Below are 19,094 nucleotides of genomic sequence, written 5' to 3' on the forward strand. Positions count from 1 at the left end.
ACCAAAGACAGACTGAAAAGAAGACGATTTACAGAAAGTAACATAACATGTTTATTTGTAAAGCGCATGTGGTTCCTTTGGGGCATCTCGTGATGAATAATAAGGTAGGAAGGTTAAACTTTAATTCTTTCATTTCTTTCCACTTAACAAAACCGAAAACTGTTTTATCGAACACACAGCAGTAATGTATACTGAACCTATTTCAAATCTAGTTGCCTATAAAATCTTGCTGTTTAGGCATGGAAACAAAAATTAAGAAGAGATTATTAATTTTTCAGTGCCTGGCCTACATATATTTCCTACTTTGATGTTTCCACACAATTGCCTTGTTTGTCAAAATGACAAGGGCTGCAGAACCCACTTCAAAGGCAATTTTAGGAATAGAAATTGATAAATGTACAAAATGTCAGACCTGTCGTTGAGCTTTGAGGAACAATCCACAAATCTGGAAAAAAACTATAGAAAAAGCTAAATTTGTCCCCGACAAGACATGCCTTCTTTGGTTCACTCATCCAAACTCATCTAATTAAAAATCTGCCCAAGCTAGCTCTCGTTCACTGCTGGTTAACTGAAGAACTGAAAAACACAAATGATTGCGGCATTTGAGTTGTAAAGCAGAGGACAATTAGACAATGGTGACGGTCAGAGCACACAAAGGCAGCTACTTAGATGCAAATAATGTTTCATATCTGATTGCACTGATAAATGCTTTAGGAAAACAAATTCCAACTAAATCACATTAACCCTTACTTATTTTGTTTTTGATACAACATGGCTAGGGCATCAAGTTCACGAGCAACTCCTGGATGTTCCGCCCCATATGCATTTTCGCTGATTTCTAGAGCCTGCTTGAAAAGCTGTTCAGCATTTCCAAATTTCTTAGACTGCACGTAAACCCCAGCTAGCTGGTGAAGAGATTGCGCCACACTCGGGTGGTCGGGATCGAGTGCTGTCTCTCGAATCTCCAGTGACCTCTGTAATGGAGCCACTGCCTGCAAAAAAAAAAAAAAAATGTCACACAATAGTTAATGTTTGCACATTTGTTCAAGTCATGAATCTGACAATGTATTAGTTTCACAGTAACTCTTGTCTCTGATGATGTTACACTACATCTTACTAATGGTTACCCTTTCATCTTCACAAAGAAACAGATTTGGATCACCCCAGGATTATCAATGTAAGCAATTCTATAGTACACGTCCTTTAGAACAAGTTGAGGTATTAAAAAATGCACTCAAGAGAACTTACGAACAAAAGCACAACTGACAGTTGCATTCTTATTAAGTAATATATTAGCTAGATCACTTGTCCTGATTAATGCAAGTACATTCATCTAATGCCAGGACACAGAATAAGAGCATTCTTAGATACAAGAACACTTTCTCAAAGGACATCCTACCTGTAACATACTCCACATGTAGATCTTGGGCCAACAGCAACTACTGTACAACAAGTCATACACATCAAGGGTTTAGAAAAAGGTCCAGTTTAACAACATCTATTACTCATGCCAAAACAAAAGGACAACGACTACATTTTTTAAATTCGATTTTCATCTACTTATAGCATCAAAATGCTATTTAAATATTGCTTCAAGAAATTCTGTAGCAAATAGGTTGCATGACAAAGCCTTCTCTGATTATAGTTCAGAGAACGGATACCCAGTATCCTATAGCAGTCTAATATATGAAATTGTCTTGTGGTTCTACATGAGGATACAAGTATGAAAGCTGGAACAAGCCTACTGTTCACTATGAGGGCACAATCTGGGTGCACCAAAAAGAGAATGATGGCATCTAGCTAATTATGCTTAAAATCACATATAGGATTGCTGGCCAGCTTAGCTAGACCTTACCTATTTCCAGATATCATGTGGACATAGACTATTTCACTGTATGACTGAGCAAAACCTTAGAGCAATACGAACATACACAATAACATCTAAATATAACTAAACTCAACAATACCATGCATCCAACATTGGTCAACAAAGGTTCCCTAACCCTACTCTTCTAGAAAGAGATACTGACGTATGAGTTTTAGTTCCAACCTCAATGACAGTCACTGCAGGTGAAAAGCTACAAGCAAACTATCACAAGTAGTTTGTAAAGGGGAGAAATAATCATGTACCTGATTGAGAAGACCCAGGTCCTTCAGAAATCGTCCAAGTGTTTCATAGAGATCAGCCAGGCAGCCCATGCTCTCCTCTCCTTCGCAGTTCTTTTCATACTGCTTCAGGGAGTCAAAATATTCAGCTGCCATTGAGTTTTTATCTTTGCCAACAAAGTGCCAATAGCTCAGTAGTTCAGCAAAGTGACCCCTAATCAACATAAGACAAACCACAAGATATTAAAAGTACATTTAGAACAAAGAGAGATTTCCCATTTTGTCATCATTATTGAATAGAAAAACAATTCTCCTTATCTAATACCTCCTGTATTCCTTGTTTGCAGTCTCTCTGCTATTACCTTCAAGATAAACATGGCACATACACTCACAGTAGACAGGTCCTCAGGTAATGCTGACAGAGGCTACTATCATTATTTAAGAAGTCAACAGTCCGATTTAAAATTGCTGCTTTTGGCTAAGACTTGTCAAACAATGCATAGTGATTTATTTGTTGCAAGTGGACAGGTCCACCCTTGAATTGTGGTCCAGAGATTTCAGTGAATGTGCATTGATTGATGAAATCCATATGACAATAAGAGGGACTGACTAGAACCTTGATGATTAATTACATGACCTGTGCAAACTGCAGAACTTGTTGCATCCCCCAACGCTGTGGCACATTGATCACACAAAGGAAGTCAAAAATCAAAGTCACAAAGGTACGCACATTTACCAAGGCTTACCAGATCTAGCTGAAGATAAAAAGGTCTGTACCACTCTACTAGCAATCACTTCATCACAAGCATAAGTCATGTTATGGCCTGGATACAGTAACAGTAGTAATCTATGTTAAAAGTCAGTTCAATCTGAGTGAACCCTATCTCCTGCACAGTTTAGTATTTTGTTGGGGAGCAGCAGGTAGCACAAATAAACTAGCACGCGTGCCAGAGGAATTCTGATGCGTGTCTCCTATGCAGACAAACCTATGGAACAGTCAGAAACATTTGAATGAGGAGCAGAGCAGCATGTGTAAACCTGGTCAATTTTCCCACTAAATCAGGGGAGAATTTACTTCAGAGACAAAACACTATTCTAGATCCAACTACTGTTGTGTAAATTCTGTACACCTTTCATCAACACCTTGAAGTGTGAAGATGTTTTCATAAGCTCTTCATTCACCCTCAAGAGTTTGCTGTGACAGCTTCGTGTCTCCTTCATTCTCAGTCTTCCATGATTCCGTCAATCTTAGATTTCTTTAGAAGTAGTATCTCTTTAACAACCATTTTCAATGCAATGGGTCTCGCGTTTGCTCGAGTTAGTGCTATTAGGTTTGTAAATTCCTAACTGGACTTTTCTTGCCACAAAAATTTAAAATGAAAAGTAAAACAGTTTACATAGGCTATCAGATTCAAAGCGCCACGGCCGCCATGAGCATGAGTGCGAAGGAGAGACACAAAAGGGAAAAAAACGTTTTCTCGCAGTCAAACAAATCAGCAATCGCGCAATTATCTATGTAACAGGGTCGATGTCCAAGGCGGTAACCAAACCACCCCAAGAAGGGACAAACGTAGAGCATTTACCAATGATAACAAAGGATTTTTGAAAGGCAAGCCCATGAACGAGTGATAGTGATGGACGTGTGGTGGGCGTGGTTAAAAGGCCACAAGTCAGAGCGCTTGCGCGTTCGACCTAAAAATGCACTATGCACAGCCTGGAAATTACTAAAATCTATATTTTGGAAGGACTTTTTTATCTCAAAGGTTTTTGTGCATTTTGTAGCATCCTAGCGTATACTGTGTGTAATACAAGCTTAAGGTAATGACTTAAATATTCACAGTGCATTCTGTCACAGACTAGGACCTCTTAGCACTAAACATATACAAGCCACTATTCTCCACTGCTCTAACCAGGATTAAAATCTGTGGCTCCCAGGTTACAGACACAGACTTCTGCAGTGCATTACCGAATAGTGGTTTCATACAGTACAGCTTTCCCACTGATTAACTTAACTTACATATATTTTGCCTTTAAACTGTGCTTTATGTAGATATGTGCTTACTTGAAGGAGACAGACCTAAATAAGTTACAGACATTTTGATGTTTTAGCCACCCCTTAAACCCATGTCCCCACGCTCACTCAACCTGCCCACATATCACAGTTCCCATACTTTTTTTAATGACTTCAAACACTGGCCAAGGCTTACGTGAGACTTTGTGGGTAACTGCCCATTTGACATCCACAATCTTGACTGGTTTCAGTTGTCTTTGCTGTGTTTGTGAATCCGATCACACGATAAATTCAAGCATTTGATTCTCAGGCCTCTAATATAACTGGTGTCCAGCAGGTGGCGCAAGAAGACAGTTCTATATGGAATCTCACTGTGTCTTGGCTAATGAAAGGCAGCAAGATGACGTTACAAAGTTCTATTAACTGCATTAATATTTTTAAATTTTGTATTGCATGCATTTTATGGCAAATGATCATGTTAACCAGTTACAGCTTGTTTAGGGGTTTGGTGGGGCTACTAACTGGGAAAGCACTGGGCTCGGGTGGACCCCTAAGCTTGAAGTGCCACAATACATAGGCAAATCAGCTTGTCTTGAAAGTAGCTGTCTCCATGTAGCTGAGTTTGAGCCTGGTTACCATCCAACACTGCTGGCAAAACAGAAGACAGGAAAAGAACAAAAGACAAGGGATACAGAAGGCAGGCTGAGTTGGTCTACAATGTTGGCACAGCAAACAAAGTGAAAAATATACTGAATGTGAACAGAAAGGGAATTTCACCCTTTTGGCCACGGACAGTGTTTGTATGTTAACAGAATGAAAAGTCTTGCAAACATTTTTGCCTCGCACTTCACCAAAGTGCTAAAGAAGTTAGCAGAGCAGCCTGGAAAGATGTATGGCCCCAATAAAGGAGATAAGCAATGCTCTGTGTGTGATGTCAGGAGTGCTGGCAGGGAGGGGCCACGGAGAGAGAGACTCAAGATACAATGCGAGGCTAAGCAAGTTTCACATCATTCCTTCTAGATTTAGCTACATTCTACAAGAAAGTGCATATTGTGGTTTTCCTGAGCAGTGGGCTAAATGACCGGGTGTTTGTTTAGTAAAATAAGCTTATTTTAGGAGCAGGCGGTAAACGAGGACAGCACTGGAATAAAGCCAAAACAATGTCAGCGACGTGGAAGGAGGTGGGAGGAATGGAATGCTACAATAAAATACAGACAGCTACCAGTCTAAAATACCCCCAGTGAAAAAGGAGCACCAAAGAAATGTCAACAATAGTCCATCACAGCAAGTGGCAAAATACAGTAGTTGGTCACTGCTCTGAAACAGAAAAAGGAGGGAGAAAATGGCAGAACTGACCACCAGCGAGGAAGAACTTTTAAAGGACACTGCAACCAACAAATGAAATCACTTTAAACGCACAGTATAAGTATACTTAAGTATACACCAGGACAAATGCTTACCCTCGACCTAAAAAGTGACCCAACACTCCTCAATGCTACAGCAAAATCATGGGTTTATGAAACAATGCCTTGAAATCAAGTTTTGGAAGGATCTCCGATAAGAGTCTTAACAACCATTTAAACACTGGATGTCACCTGGTTCACCAAAAGTGTGTAATTATCCACTTTGATCAAACAGTTAAGCATAGTAATAGTCACATGTGTAGGAATGGGCTGGAGAAATGATTGCAGAGAGCTGCAATGGGGTATGTGGAGCTAAGTTTCACAACAGTAGGTTAGGGGCATCTAAGTGCAAAAACCCAAAATGGGAAACAGTCCTTTGTGACTACTTTGTTAGATGAATCTGGCTACAAATATAGCTGCTTCTGATGACGTTGGTAATCTTTTTTTTTTTTTTTTAATATATTTTATTAACCTTTTGTTGCTTTACATTTATACGTTTGCTCGAGTTAACAACTTGCATTTGTTGTATGTGAACATTAAACAGTCTGCATTTGTGACACACATTATACAAGTTTAGTTGCTTATTACTTTGGTATTGTTAACATTTTCTATGCATTCGTTGATACTTGGTGTTGATATACCCAACCCTATGACGAGCCGTGCTATACACTTCGCAATCTTATACTATCAATTTAACTCATATATGTGATCAGTCAACTTAAACCCGTTCTACTCTGTACTTTAAATAGGAGAATGAGAGCGAAGCAAACTGAGAAAAAGAAAAAAGAGAGAAAAAGAAAAATACAAAAAATGGATAGAGAAAAAAAAAGAAAGGGGGGGGGAAATAAGCAAGATAGGAGAACAACTTTACGGCGTTATGTGGGTGGGATTTGTAGCGAACGGTGTTTGAGGAGTTAAAGCATGTCAGCATGTAGGGGGAGGCCAGGCGCACCATCGCGAGAGGGGGGACAACAGGCCGTTCGCTTCATCCCCGTATCCAATGGTGATATAGTATTTGGTGGCTCGTTGGTTTCTGTTTTGCGTTCCTCAGTGTGGGCTCTACGAGTGTTCAGTTACCCCATGGAATTCCCTGGGGGTCCCATCCCATAGGTCAATCCACCAAGATGTGCTAAGTATCTCCCACCATTCCCATTGGGGCTGCTGCTCTCTTGCATAGTCCATCCCAGTTCGCCACTAAGTCTTCCCAGGCCGGGGCAATAGGAACCTGACGGATGCCCTTGGCGGAGGGCCTTCAGGACCTGTAGTTCAGCCCTGGACCATTTCGTAACATCCTTTTTCCAATCAGCCAGTGAGGGGTGGTCTGAGGATTTCCAGCCCTTTGAGATCAATCTTTTGTAAAGGGCCAGGGTTAGGTCCAGGAAACGCCCTCTTACTTTCCCGTTTAATGCTGCCGGCCTGAGACCCAGTAAGCACAGTTCCGGGGTAGGGAGTAACTCCGTACCGAATAGCTGGGACAGAATAGACAATATCTCCTTCCAACCAACCTGAAGCACTGGGCACCCCCACACCATATGGTCAAAGTCTGCCTCACCCCCCCGACATCTTGGACACGCCCTGGGGGGCCCCCCGTATATACGGAATAGTCGGTGCGGTGTTAGGTACGTTCTGTGCAGGTAATTATATTGGATGTATTTTAACCGCGCATTCCGTGTGATCGTCTGGGGGTATGCCAACGTTTTGTTCCACTCAGGGTCAGACAAGTCCCGCCCAATCGTGCCTCCCCATCGCTCCCTCATTGACTGCAAGGGATCTAATATGGATTGTAACTGGGTTCGGTATATTTTGGTTATCAAGTGGGGCTCCTCCCCCGACGTCAGTAGGAGGTGCAATACTCCGTGAGGAGTGGGTTCAGCGTTTATCGTGCACCAGTGGTCCTTCAGTGCGTGCACTAACTTCCCGAAGAGCAGGAACTGACCCCGGGGAACACCCACACCCGTTAGATCAGCAAAGCCCCTCAGTACCCCCCCTCGAATAGTCCACCCACTGTCTCAATCCCTGCACCCGTCCAGGGACCGAGTCCCAGGCTTTTCGGTCCTTTCCCCCCAGACTCCATAATCAGTGCCGAGAGCGGTAAGGCCGGGGAGTATGGTGGGCCCACTCCTACTCTCTTTGCGCATCTCTTCCAGCATGCTATTGCGACTTTTAACATCATGTTGTTTCCAGGCAGGACTATTTTCTTGCCTGTCATGTGTGTCGCAATCCGTGACGTGTCCATTACCCCCTGGGTTGTCCACAGGTCCAGGTGTCCCTTGCCCGCCAGCCAGCCGGCTACCCACTGTAGTTGGGATGCCAAGTAATAAGCCTCAAAGTCGGGGGCACCCAGTCCTCCCATGCGGGTCGGCCTACAAGTGGTCGTGAGTGCAGTGCGTCTACGTCCATTGTCCCAAATTAGCTCTCTGAGCAGTACGTTCAAGTCACGGAACCATACCGGAGGGATCAACAATGGTAAATTGACAAAGTAGTAGAGGAGTCTTGGAAGCATGATCATTTTAGATAGTGCCACTCTGGCCATTATTGATAACTTCAGGGAGCGCCAAAACCCTACCGAGGACCTCAAGGATCGAGTCGCTTTGCCAAGGTTACCCTCCCTGAGATCTTCCAATTCGTGGAATATTTGAATACCCAAGTACCTGAAGGACCGAGGGGCCCAGTTCACGTCTGTCGGGCATGTTGGTGGGCGCTCGCAACCTGCAGTCAAAGGGAACACGTATGTTTTGCCACGGTTTAGGCGCAGTCCCGAAACCACCCCGAAGTCCTCCAGTGCCCCAAGTGCCCAAGGGATACCACTGGGACCGTCCCTAAGATAAATTAATATATCGTCAGCGTAAAGGGAGACAATGTGTTCAGTTGGCCCCCACTCGACCCCCCTACCCACACCCCCCTCCCTCAGCCGAGTCGCCAGGGGCTCGATAGCCAGGGCAAACAGTAGTGGGGAAAGGGGGCACCCCTGTCTAGTGCCACGGAACACCGGGTACGCTCTGGAGATTGTTCTACCCATCCTCACTCTTGCTAGCGGGGACGAGTACAACAGGTCCACCCATCTAACCCAGTTTTCTCCCAGACCCATTTTTAACATCACCGACCTCAGGTAGTCCCACCGAATTGAGTCAAATGCCTTCTCGAAATCCACCACCAACAGGGTCCCCGCCAGCGGCCTCAGTTCTTCGGGCATGTGTAATACAGAGAAGAGTCGCCTAAGGTTTAAAGAGGTGCTGCGACCGGGAATGAAGCCATTTTGGTCAGCATGTATCAGTGTGGACATGTGGGGAAGCAGTCGGCCGGCTAAGATCCTGCTGAGGATCTTGAAGTCACTATTTAGCATGGATAGCGGGCGGAAGTCGGACACCGAAGCCTCCCTGTTGGCTGTCTTGGGGAGTGGGACTACCAGCGCCTCACGTAGTGTACATGGTAGCTCCCCCTTTTGTATTGCCTCCGCATACATCTCCGCCAAGCAGGGAGTCAGTAAGGATTTATATTTCTTGTAAAAATCCATAGGAAGGCCGTCTGTACCAGGGGTCTTCCCAGGGGCCAGCTGCGTTATGGCATCATTTATCTCTTCCATGGTCACTGGCCCTCCTAGCCTATCCCTATCCTCGAGATCCAGCACCGGTAGGGGGATCCGTAACAGGTAGTTGTCAAATGTCGCCGTCTCCAAGTCGTTAGGTCTTCTATACAGGTGTGCGTAATAATCCCTGAATGCGTCATTGATGGGGCCTGGGCATAGCCTACGGTTTCCCCTTCTATCCAGCACGCTTGTGATGGGTTCACTATCTCCGTTTGGGCGCACCAACCATGCCAACAGTTTACCCGACCTCCCCTCCTCAGATTGTATGGATGCTAGATATTTTTGCATGTCATGGCATCTTAGTCTTTCTTCAGCCTGTGAGTGTTCTCTGCGTGCTTGATTATATTTTTCATCCTCTTGCGCTGCAGGGCCCTGTCTTAGCTCCCCCTCGTGTATGACCTCCTCCAGGGCGGTTAGTTCCCTCTCTAGTGTGCGCCTCACTCCCGCCGACTGCCCGAGACAGAAACCCCTCGTCACCACTTTGAGTGTCTCCCACTCCACCACCCTGGAGGGGGTGGATCCCTTGTTTGTTTCAATGTGTTCTGTTAGGTGGTTGCGCAGTGCCTCTCTATATGCCTGATCTTCGAGTGTCGCAGGGGCCAGTCTCCATGACGGGATGGGCGGCCTGTCCCGTGATACCCTCATCGTTAGTAGTAGAGGGTTATGATCCGATATTGTGCGAGCAAGGTATTCAGACTGGGTCATATCGCGAGCCAGTCCTGAGGTGCAGACCACCCTATCAATTCTAGTGTGCACTCGGTGAAGGCCCGAGTAAAATGAATAGTCCCTGGCGGTTGGGTGCTGCACCCGCCAGACGTCCACTAACCCCCAAGTACTCAACCACTCAGTTAGATTTTGTGCTGTTTTAATTGATGTTGCCCCTTGGAGCGGTGGGGTAGACCTATCCATGTTTATATCTAGTACTGCGTTGAAGTCCCCTCCTATTAGTACTTCCCCTGTGCTCTGGCGGGTGAGGTGACTTGATAAGCCGATCATGAATGGGATCTGATCTTGGTTGGGGGCATAAATGCAACTCAGAACTAACGGGATCCCCTGTAGTTTCCCCTCCAGTATCACAAACCTTCCCTCTTTGTCAATGCTGGAAGACTCAACCGTCAGTGGGACCCCCGCTCTAATCCAAATCAGTGCGCCTCTTGCATAAGCTGAATACTCCATGGCAAACACCCGCCCCCTCCACCTCCGTCTTAGTTTCTCTCCCTCGCCCATTGCCAAGTGGGTCTCCTGCAACATTGCTATCTGCACCCCCCTTCTCTTGAGGAATGATAAAACTCTATGTCTTTTAGCCGGAGTGCCCATCCCCCTGACATTCCAGGTTATAAGGTTGTAGTCTGCCATCCAGTGCTTGGGACCTGCTCGTGGCAGGTCTGGCGCGCCCTTGATCTCAATAGCCTCCCCCACATGCCCACCCCTCTACTGTAGTCAGATTTCTCCACCCATTTAGCCGATTTAACTTGTAAATGTAAACCCCAACTCCCCAACCCCAGGGCGCCTCCGGAACTGTAGGTTGCCCAATAAACTGTGCTATAATGCAACTTTTCCAAACACATAACTGCAGTACTCGCCAGCCAAGTCGGACAGGCAAGAGTCGAGTCAGGGGGGGGAGCCAGGTCCGGAGGGGCCACTCGTTCAAGCAGTGTGCTATGTCTCTGGGCGCCGCTTCACGTCCGGGCTATACGAGCTCGTCGGCTGTCTGTGGGGTCACACTCGGTGCTGGCGATAGGCCCTCCGAGTCCTCGGCAGAGGACACCATTGTATCATCGGACTCTTCTTCGGTCCCTCCTCGGGGGGGGGCACCTCACCACCCACCCGAGCCGCCGCCTCTAGGGCCGCCCTCCTGTCCGTTTCTCTCTGCGTTTGCGTTGGTGCCAACCGAGGGCGGTCACTTGATCTCTTCCCCTTCGGGGCTCGGCGGGCTCTTCTCGCTCCAGGGCTTTCACTTGCAGGTCGCACTTTTTGGGATCCACGCCTCTCAAGCCATTCCCATGCTTCCTCCGGCGATATGAAGAATGTGGTCTTGCCCTCCACCATCACTCTTAGCCTGGCTGGGTATAATAGCGAGTACTGGATCCCTTCGTCTCGCAGGGCTCTTTTGACCATTAGGAATGAGGTTCGCCTGTTCTGGACCTCCAGCGTGAAATCCGGGAACAATGTAACTTCCCCGTTCCCTACTTTGAACGGGCCCGTCTCTCTGGCTTTCTGTAGGAGGATGTCCCTGTCTCTGTAGTGCAGAAGTTTAGCGATTATAGCACGGGGGGGTCTGCCAGGGGCTAGAGGTCTCGATGGTACACGATGGGCACGTTCCAGGGTGTAGAAGGGGGTCAGGCATCCCGGCGCAACCACCTCGCTCAACCATTTCTCCAGAAAGCCCACCAAGTTTGACCCTTCGGTCCCCTCAGGGAGGCCTACCACGCGCACATTGCTCCTCCTGTTTCTTCCCTCCGCGTCTTCGGCACGTTGTTCAAGTCTTGCCACTCTGTCGGTCAATGAAGTTACCTCCGCCGCTATGTCTTTCTGCCTTGGTACGATGTCCGCTAATATGGTTTCCGCTTCTTTGACCCTGTCAACCAACTTGTGATGGTCAGCTCTCAGGAGCCCCACCTCAATCGCAACCTGGTTGATGTCACGTTGCAATGTTGATTTGGTATCCTCTATGGCCCCCAGTATCTTGTCTAGGGTGTCCTGAACTTTAATTTGTGATTGGTTTAGTGAGTCCGCTTCGCTCACCCCAGGTGGCAACTCGTGGTCCATGGTTCTATTCTTGTGACGGCCCTTGGGGGGCATCGGTCCGGCAAGCAGGCGCGCCTCGGGGGCCCCTGCAGACAGCCCGCGCGCGTTCGTGTGAACCACAACTAGGATTGTCCCTTCTTTTCGGACTTTGGAGCTCTAACTTCTACTCTCTGTCCTTTTTGGCCGAACTCCAAGAGCTCCGCTGGTTGTGTCTAAATTGCGGCTCCCAGGATGGTGGGCACTCATGCAGTAGGTCGCTGCTAATTACTCCCTATTTCAGCCCCGGTGCCTTTGTTCGGATTTCCAGTCAGGCCCTGCCCCGGCAGCCAGATCCAGGCGCCCGCCACAGCCAAGGCCCAGTCATCCATCCAATGGGGCACTCATCCACTTTCCAGTCCTCTTTCCGTGCTCAAGGGTGTCCACCTGATCGTGTTCGTAATCTTCTCTCCGGAGTCAGTTGTGCCCCAAGACGTCCGGTGGCTCCGCGGTCCCCTCACGCCACAGTCGACCCGGGGCCGTCCGTTATGCGCACCTCTCTCAAGGCGCAACACATGGGGATCCGTGTTCAACTACTGAACCTCCACAGATGACACACTCCGTTAGGCAGCCCATCCCGTTGCCTTTTCCGTGCCCAGGTACTCCGTGCCGCTAGCCTCCCCTCGCAACGGTAAATTCAGCCTCCGACGCGAGCGCCGATGGACTCTGGCCGCCCGCCTCGCTCCCGCCGCGGCCGACCGCGCAACGTCAGGCCGCGGCTTCCAGCAGGGGAGGGGCCGCACGCCTCTCCCCGTAACGGAGCAAACAGCACCGCCCGCCTCTCACCCCAGGACTGCGTTGGGGGCCCAATCGCGCCTCCCGGCGGTCCGCCGCAGGGAGCCCACACTCCATGAGCAGGCAGCCCGGACCAGCGCGCTGGGAAGGATTAATCCGGCAGGCGCCTCCAGAGCTAGATAATCAGGCGTCCGCCATGTTCCGGACCCTGGCCACGCCCCCATGACGTTGGTAATCTAACATTACACATCATTATTTCAGAAAACTGGATGGCTGCATTTTCTCTACAACAAAGCATTACCAAAACAATTTCTTCTTGCCTACGCTTGCCACTTCTCACCCCTTACACAGTTTAGTCTGGAAAGAATATCTTTACTCCTTATTATGGTTCCCTGGTACATAAAAATGCTTTACCTTGGACCTTGATTAGGATCTTCAAAAAATGATCACTGGGGTTTCTAAACTTGGTCCACCTTCTGTGGAAGTTTAACACACAAATTCTAAGATATTTTATGCACAGGGGTTCTAGTAAATATTCACCTTGTTAACAGCATTCTAGCAGAATAAGGTTCCCCAATCAAACCAATAAACCACTCTACTGCAAGCTTGGGTACCAGAGCAGAAAGATCTGTCTAATTTCCCTCCTTTTGTTTAATCTTCACAGGCTCTTCCACCCTTTATGAAAGGACAGATCCTCTTTAACTCTGTCCACATTTGTCAATCATCTTACAATCCTCTTACAATTGCAGAAATTAAGAGGAGCAAATCATCTCCTTGCCTAGTAGATCCTTAGGAAGAAGAATACCAGAACTCTAATAAAACTTGAAACAAATTGTCAAGGGTAATGTTCTTAGCAGCCAGCCTGCTAGAAATTCAGAAAACTTTAAAGATGCATCTTCAGAACACAATGTAAAAATAGCTACACTTCCAGGGTCTTGTAGTTGTCCCTATTTCATTCTTTGTCCTAAAGGAGGCCCTTTCTTGTGCACCACTGAGGATACATGCACACGTTAGCACCATAATAACAAAGATAATAAAATAATAAATAAATGGATAATCAAATCAGGGATTTCATTCATCTTCAGACCGATGGAAGAGGAAAAGACATTGCCTCTAAAAACAATACTTTTGATTAGGTCAGGCCTACTAGGAATTGATGTGAGGGGATTAAATTATTTTTCATTACTATTTACAATTGACATTGCTGCAATTAATTGTCAGAAGTGAGAGGAAAAAGTTTTTTTCATCAAATGGAAAGTTGTCAACCTCTCCTTGAATATCGAGATGCAAAGAGTATGCCATTTATCCTAGAACACCTCTTCATAAACTAATTTTTAATTACAACATGAACGATAAACTAATACATCTGCTAGGTTCCAAATCATAAAAGACTGGTGTAAAGCAGATCCCAAGGGCACAACCCGTGTAAATGCATACCCCTAGTGTCTCAGCACGGTATGCAGACTTTATGCTAGATACGCTTCATTGCCGCTCATTTTCCAGCCTGCACATCACAGCAGTATTAAACAGAGGAAGGTGAAAAGGATGATTACAAATAAAAAAAGAGGAGAGAAGAACGAGTTACTTACCTTCGGTAACGACTTTTCTGGTGGATACATTAGCTACCTGTGGATTCCTCACCTCATGAATACTCCCATGGCGCCAGCATTCTACGGAAATCTTCTTACTAGTCTCTGCACGTCGACGAGGACGTCACTGTCTCGCACGCGACGCCGTCTGACGTCATACAGGCAATAAGAGGTCCTCGACGACGTGCGGACGTCAGTACCAATCATTTTTTACGTGCATGAGAACAACCAGGCAATGCAATGAAAGAACAAAGCAACATCCATTATATTGTAAAAATACACCACATTGTATGAATAACTGTAAATCTTTTTATGTACATATATATATATATATATAAAACTCTCTTTTTTAAAATATATACACACACCAAGTATATACATAAAGATATATACACATATACCTATATATATATAAATATATTATATATATACATCTATTGCACCCTCAAAGACCAAGAGGAGCACACTCAAGGATTACTTGGCAAGACCATAAAGGCAACGGGGAGGCGGGTGGGACCGTGAGGAATCCACAGGTAGCTAATGTATCCACCAGAAAAGTCGTTACCGAAGGTAAGTAACTCGTTCTTCTGATGGATACAACTACCTGTGGATTCCTCACCTCATGAATAGAGTCCCAAAGCAGTACCACGCCCGGCGGTGGGTGCCTAAATGGTCAAACCAAGAAATCCTGCAGCACTGACCGTGCAAAATGGCCGTCCCTTCTAACCTCAGAATCTAAACAGTAATGTTTTGCAAAAGTGTGAAGGGACGACCAAGTTGCGGCCTTGCAGATGTCGACCACAGGAACACCTCTGGCTAAGGCCGAAGTGGCCGACTTAGCTCTGGTGGAATGAGCTCTAATGCCCTCAGGAGGATCCTTCTTTGCCAAAGAGTAACATATTTTAATGCAAAGAACAACCCACCTGGATAGTGTTCTCTTGTGGACTGCCTTTCCTCTCCTCTTGCCCACGTATCCAATAAACAGCTGATCCTCCAGCCTGAAATCCTTTGTTCTATCGATAAAGAAGCTCAACGCTCTCTTTGGGTCCAGACGGTGCAGTCTTTCTTCCTCTTTGGAAGGATGAGGCGGAGGATAGAACGTGGACAAAGTAATTGCCTGAGCCAAATGGAAGGGTGAAACAACCTTCGGGAGGAAAGCAGCCTTGGTCCTCAACACCACCTTATCCCCATAAAAAGTTGTATAAGGGGGTTTTACTGATAAGGCCTGCAACTCACTCACTCTCCTTGCTGATGTTATAGCTATCAGGAAGACTGTTTTTAAAACCAAATACCTCAAGGGGCAAGAATGCATAGGTTCAAAAGGGGACCCCATAAGGAAAGTCAGGACTAAGGACAAATCCCATTGCGGCATAACGAATGGCTTTGGAGGATATTGATTTAGAAGACCTTTCAAGAATCTGATAACAATAGGGGATTTAAATAAAGATGGTTGGTCTGGAAGACATATGAAGGCTGACAAGGCCGATAAATAACCTTTAATGGTAGCCACTGCACAACCTTTCTGCGCCAGAGATAGAGCAAAAGACAAAACGTCCGATAGATGAGCATGTAAAGGATCAATCTGCCTCTCTCCACACCACGCAACAAATTTAGACCACCTATTAGCGTAGATAGATTTAGTGGAGTGTCGCTTGGCCGCTAATATAACATCCACTACCTCAGGCGGGAGAGAGAAGGAACTCAGGTTGCCCCGTTCAATCTCCAGGCATGTAGGTGCAGACTCTGGAGGTTGGGGTGTAGAACCTGCCCCTGCGACTGTGAGAGGAGGTCTGCCCTGAAAGGGAGACGGAGCGGCGGGCACGTTGAGAGTTGGAGAAGGTCGGAGTACCACACCCTCCTTGGCCAATCCGGAGCTATTAAGATTACTAGAGCCCGGTCTTGGCGAATCTTCCTCAATACTCGAGGAATCAAGGGTATGGGAGGAAACGCGTAAAGCAACTGGCCGCACCAGGTCATTTGAAACGCGTCCCCCAACGCTTCCTGCATCGGATACTGAAGGCTGCAGAACAACGGACAATGCGCGTTCTCTCGAGTGGCGAACAGATCTACCCGAGGAAACCCCCACTTCTGGAAGATTAAACGGACTTGATCTGGATGGAGACGCCACTCGTGGTCTGCCGAGAAGTGGCGACAGACTGTCCGCACGCACGTTCAAGACTCCGGCCAGATGGTTTGCTATCAAGCAAATCCGATGGTCCTTTGCCCAGGACCATAGTCGAAGAGCTTCTCTGCAGAGAAGGTACGACCCCACTCCTCCCTGCTTGTTTATGTACCACATCGTGGTAGTATTGTCCGTTAGGACCTGTACCGACTGACCACGAAGGGAAGGGAGGAAGGCCTTGAGAGCCAGACGTACAGCCCGTAACTCTAACAGATTGATGTGAAAAATCTGTTCCTCTGGAGACCAAAGACCTTTGATCTCCAGATCCCCCAGATGAGCTCCCCACCCTAGAGTGGAAGCATCCGTTATGACTGTGGCCACTGGTGGCGACTGCTGGAACGGCTTTCCTTGTGAAAGATTGTTGCTTGCAATCCACCACTTCAAATCCACAGCAGCATCTCTGGAGATCTTGACAGTACCCTCTAGATCCCCTCTGTGTTGAGACCACTGCCTTCGGAGGCACCACTGAAGAGCCCTCATGTGCCAGCGAGCATGCGTGACCAACAGAATGCAGGAGGCAAAAAGACCGAGCAGACGAAGGACCTTGAGGACTGGAACTACCGCTCCATTTCGAAACATTGGAACCAAATCCTGAATATCTTGAATCCGCTGAGGCGGAGGAAAGGCCCGACCCAATGTTGTATCCAGTACTGCCCCTATGAACAGGAGGCGCTGAGAGGGCTCCAGGTGAGATTTGGGCTCGTTCACCGAAAAGCCCAGGTCGAACAACAACTGGGTTGTTGACTGCAGATGACGCAACACAAGCTCCGGGGACTTGGCTTTGATCAACCAATCGTCCAAGTAAGGGAATACTGCTATCCCCTTCCTTCTGAGCTCTGCCGCAACCACCGACATCACCTTCGTGAAGACTCGAGGTGCTGAAGTAAGACCAAACGGAAGGACCGCAAACTGGTAGTGTTGCGATCCCACCACAAACCGGAGATACTTCCTGTGTGACTTGAGTATCGGGATATGAAAGTAAGCATCCTGTAAGTCGACAGACACCATCCAGTCTTCCATGTTCAACGCCAAAAGCACCTGTGCTAGGGTCAGCATCTTGAACTTTTCCTGCTTGAGGAACCAATTCAAGATCCTCAGGTCCAGAATTGGTCTCAAACGACCATCCTTCTTGGGAATCAGGAAATACCTTGAGTAAACTCCTTGACCCCTTTCCTGCTCCGGGACCAACTCCACCGCGCCCTTTAAAAGGAGGACTTCTACCTCCTGTTCTAGCAACAGGAGGTGTTCTTGTGAACAATACGAAGGGCGGGGCGGGATGAGGGGCGGAAACTCCCGAAAGGGAAGGGTGTAGCCTTTTCCCACAACACTGAGAACCCAAGTGTCCGACGTAACAGTCTCCCATTTGGTGAGAAAATGCTGTAATCTTCCCCCTACAGGAGAGGAGTGAGTGGGAAATGGTGGAAGCCTAAGGCTGCTTCCCCTGCTGCACCCCGCCAGAGGATGAGGAAGAGGCAGAGTGCTGCTGAGAGGCTCCCCTGGTGCGGACCCTACCCCTCCCCCTAAAAGATCTATAGGGGTGGGAAGAGGCAGGTTGCTGATATCTTCCCCGAAAGGAAGAGGAGGAAGAGCCACGCCCAAATCCACGAAACCTCCTGAAGAATCTGGAAGAGGCCGTGGAAGAAGGAGCTTGGAGTCCCAACGACTTAGCCGTGGCCCTGCTCTCCTTAAAACGTTCCAAGGCCGAATCAGCCTTAGCCCCAAACAGTTTGTCCCCATCAAACGGGAGATCCAACAATGTGGACTGTACATCTGCCGAAAAGCCCGAGTTACGGAGCCAGGCCTGTCTCCTTTCCACCACAGTTGTGCCCATTGCTCTGGCTACCGAGTCGGTGGTATCCAGTCCCGTCTGGATAATTTGGGTCGCAGCAGCCTGGGCATCAGAGACAAGATCCAAAAGACCCTGGGGAAGCTCTGTAAACGAAGAGGAGATGTCATCCATCAGAGCATGAATATACCTCCCCAGGATACAGGTCGCATTAGTGGCCTTTAACGCCAGACTGCAGGACGAAAAAATCTTCTTCGACTGCGCCTCTAGCTTTTTTGAGTCTCTGTCCCCAGGCACCGTCGGGAAAGAACCAGGCGCTGACTTGGACGAACAGGAGGCCTGCACTACCAAGCTCTCCGGCGTAGGGTGCCTAGATAGGAAACCAGGATCAGTTGGAGCCGTCCGATACCTCCTGGCCACGGCTCTGTGAACTGCTGGGGAAGATGCCGGCCTCTTCCACACCTCTAAAACCGGATCCAGCAGAGCGTCATTAAAAGGTAACAGAGGCTCTGCCGCGGCTGAGGCCGGATGCAACACCTCCGTCAAAAGGTTTTGTTTTGCCTCCACCACCGGCAAAGGCAGGTCCAAAAAACTAGCTGCCTTCCGTACCACTGTATGAAAGGAAGCAGCTTCCTCAGTATATTCCCCCGGGGACGAAAGGTCCCACTCAGGGGAAGTGTCCAGCCCACTGGCCGACTCCAGTCCACGCAGCCCATCACCCGAGTCCTCTAGCTCTCCTTCCTCTAGGGCTCGTTGGTACTCCTGCTCTTCTAGTACCCGGAGAGCACGCCTCCTTGAATGCAGTCGTTGCTCAATCCGCGGAGTCGACAATGCCTCCGCCGAAGTCGGAGATCGGCGCCGATCTTCCGAAGCCACCGACGCCGCATCCGGCGCCACGGGTAACTTCGGCGC

The 19,094-nt window shown here is 47.7% G+C and overlaps 1 protein-coding gene and 1 long non-coding RNA gene across 3 annotated transcripts in view; one reads left to right on the top strand and one right to left on the bottom strand.

The window, feature by feature from the left end:
* The window catches only part of LOC138262127 (uncharacterized), a 204,367-nt gene that overhangs the window by 151,728 nt on the left and 33,545 nt on the right, over positions 1-19,094 (top strand). The window lies entirely within an intron of this gene.
* Positions 1-19,094, bottom strand: part of NPHP3 (nephrocystin 3) — a 211,944-nt gene that overhangs the window by 69,702 nt on the left and 123,148 nt on the right. For both annotated transcript variants that reach the window (XM_069211897.1, XM_069211898.1), the window contains exons 21-22: positions 2,131-2,320; positions 751-992 (exon numbers count right to left, since the gene is read on the bottom strand). In XM_069211897.1, coding sequence (XP_069067998.1) covers positions 751-992; positions 2,131-2,320 — 432 coding nt within the window. The remainder of the gene's footprint in view (positions 1-750; positions 993-2,130; positions 2,321-19,094) is intronic.

The sequence above is a fragment of the Pleurodeles waltl genome, chromosome 10 (genome assembly GCF_031143425.1).
Source record: "Pleurodeles waltl isolate 20211129_DDA chromosome 10, aPleWal1.hap1.20221129, whole genome shotgun sequence".
Classification (NCBI taxonomy): domain Eukaryota; kingdom Metazoa; phylum Chordata; class Amphibia; order Caudata; family Salamandridae; genus Pleurodeles; species Pleurodeles waltl.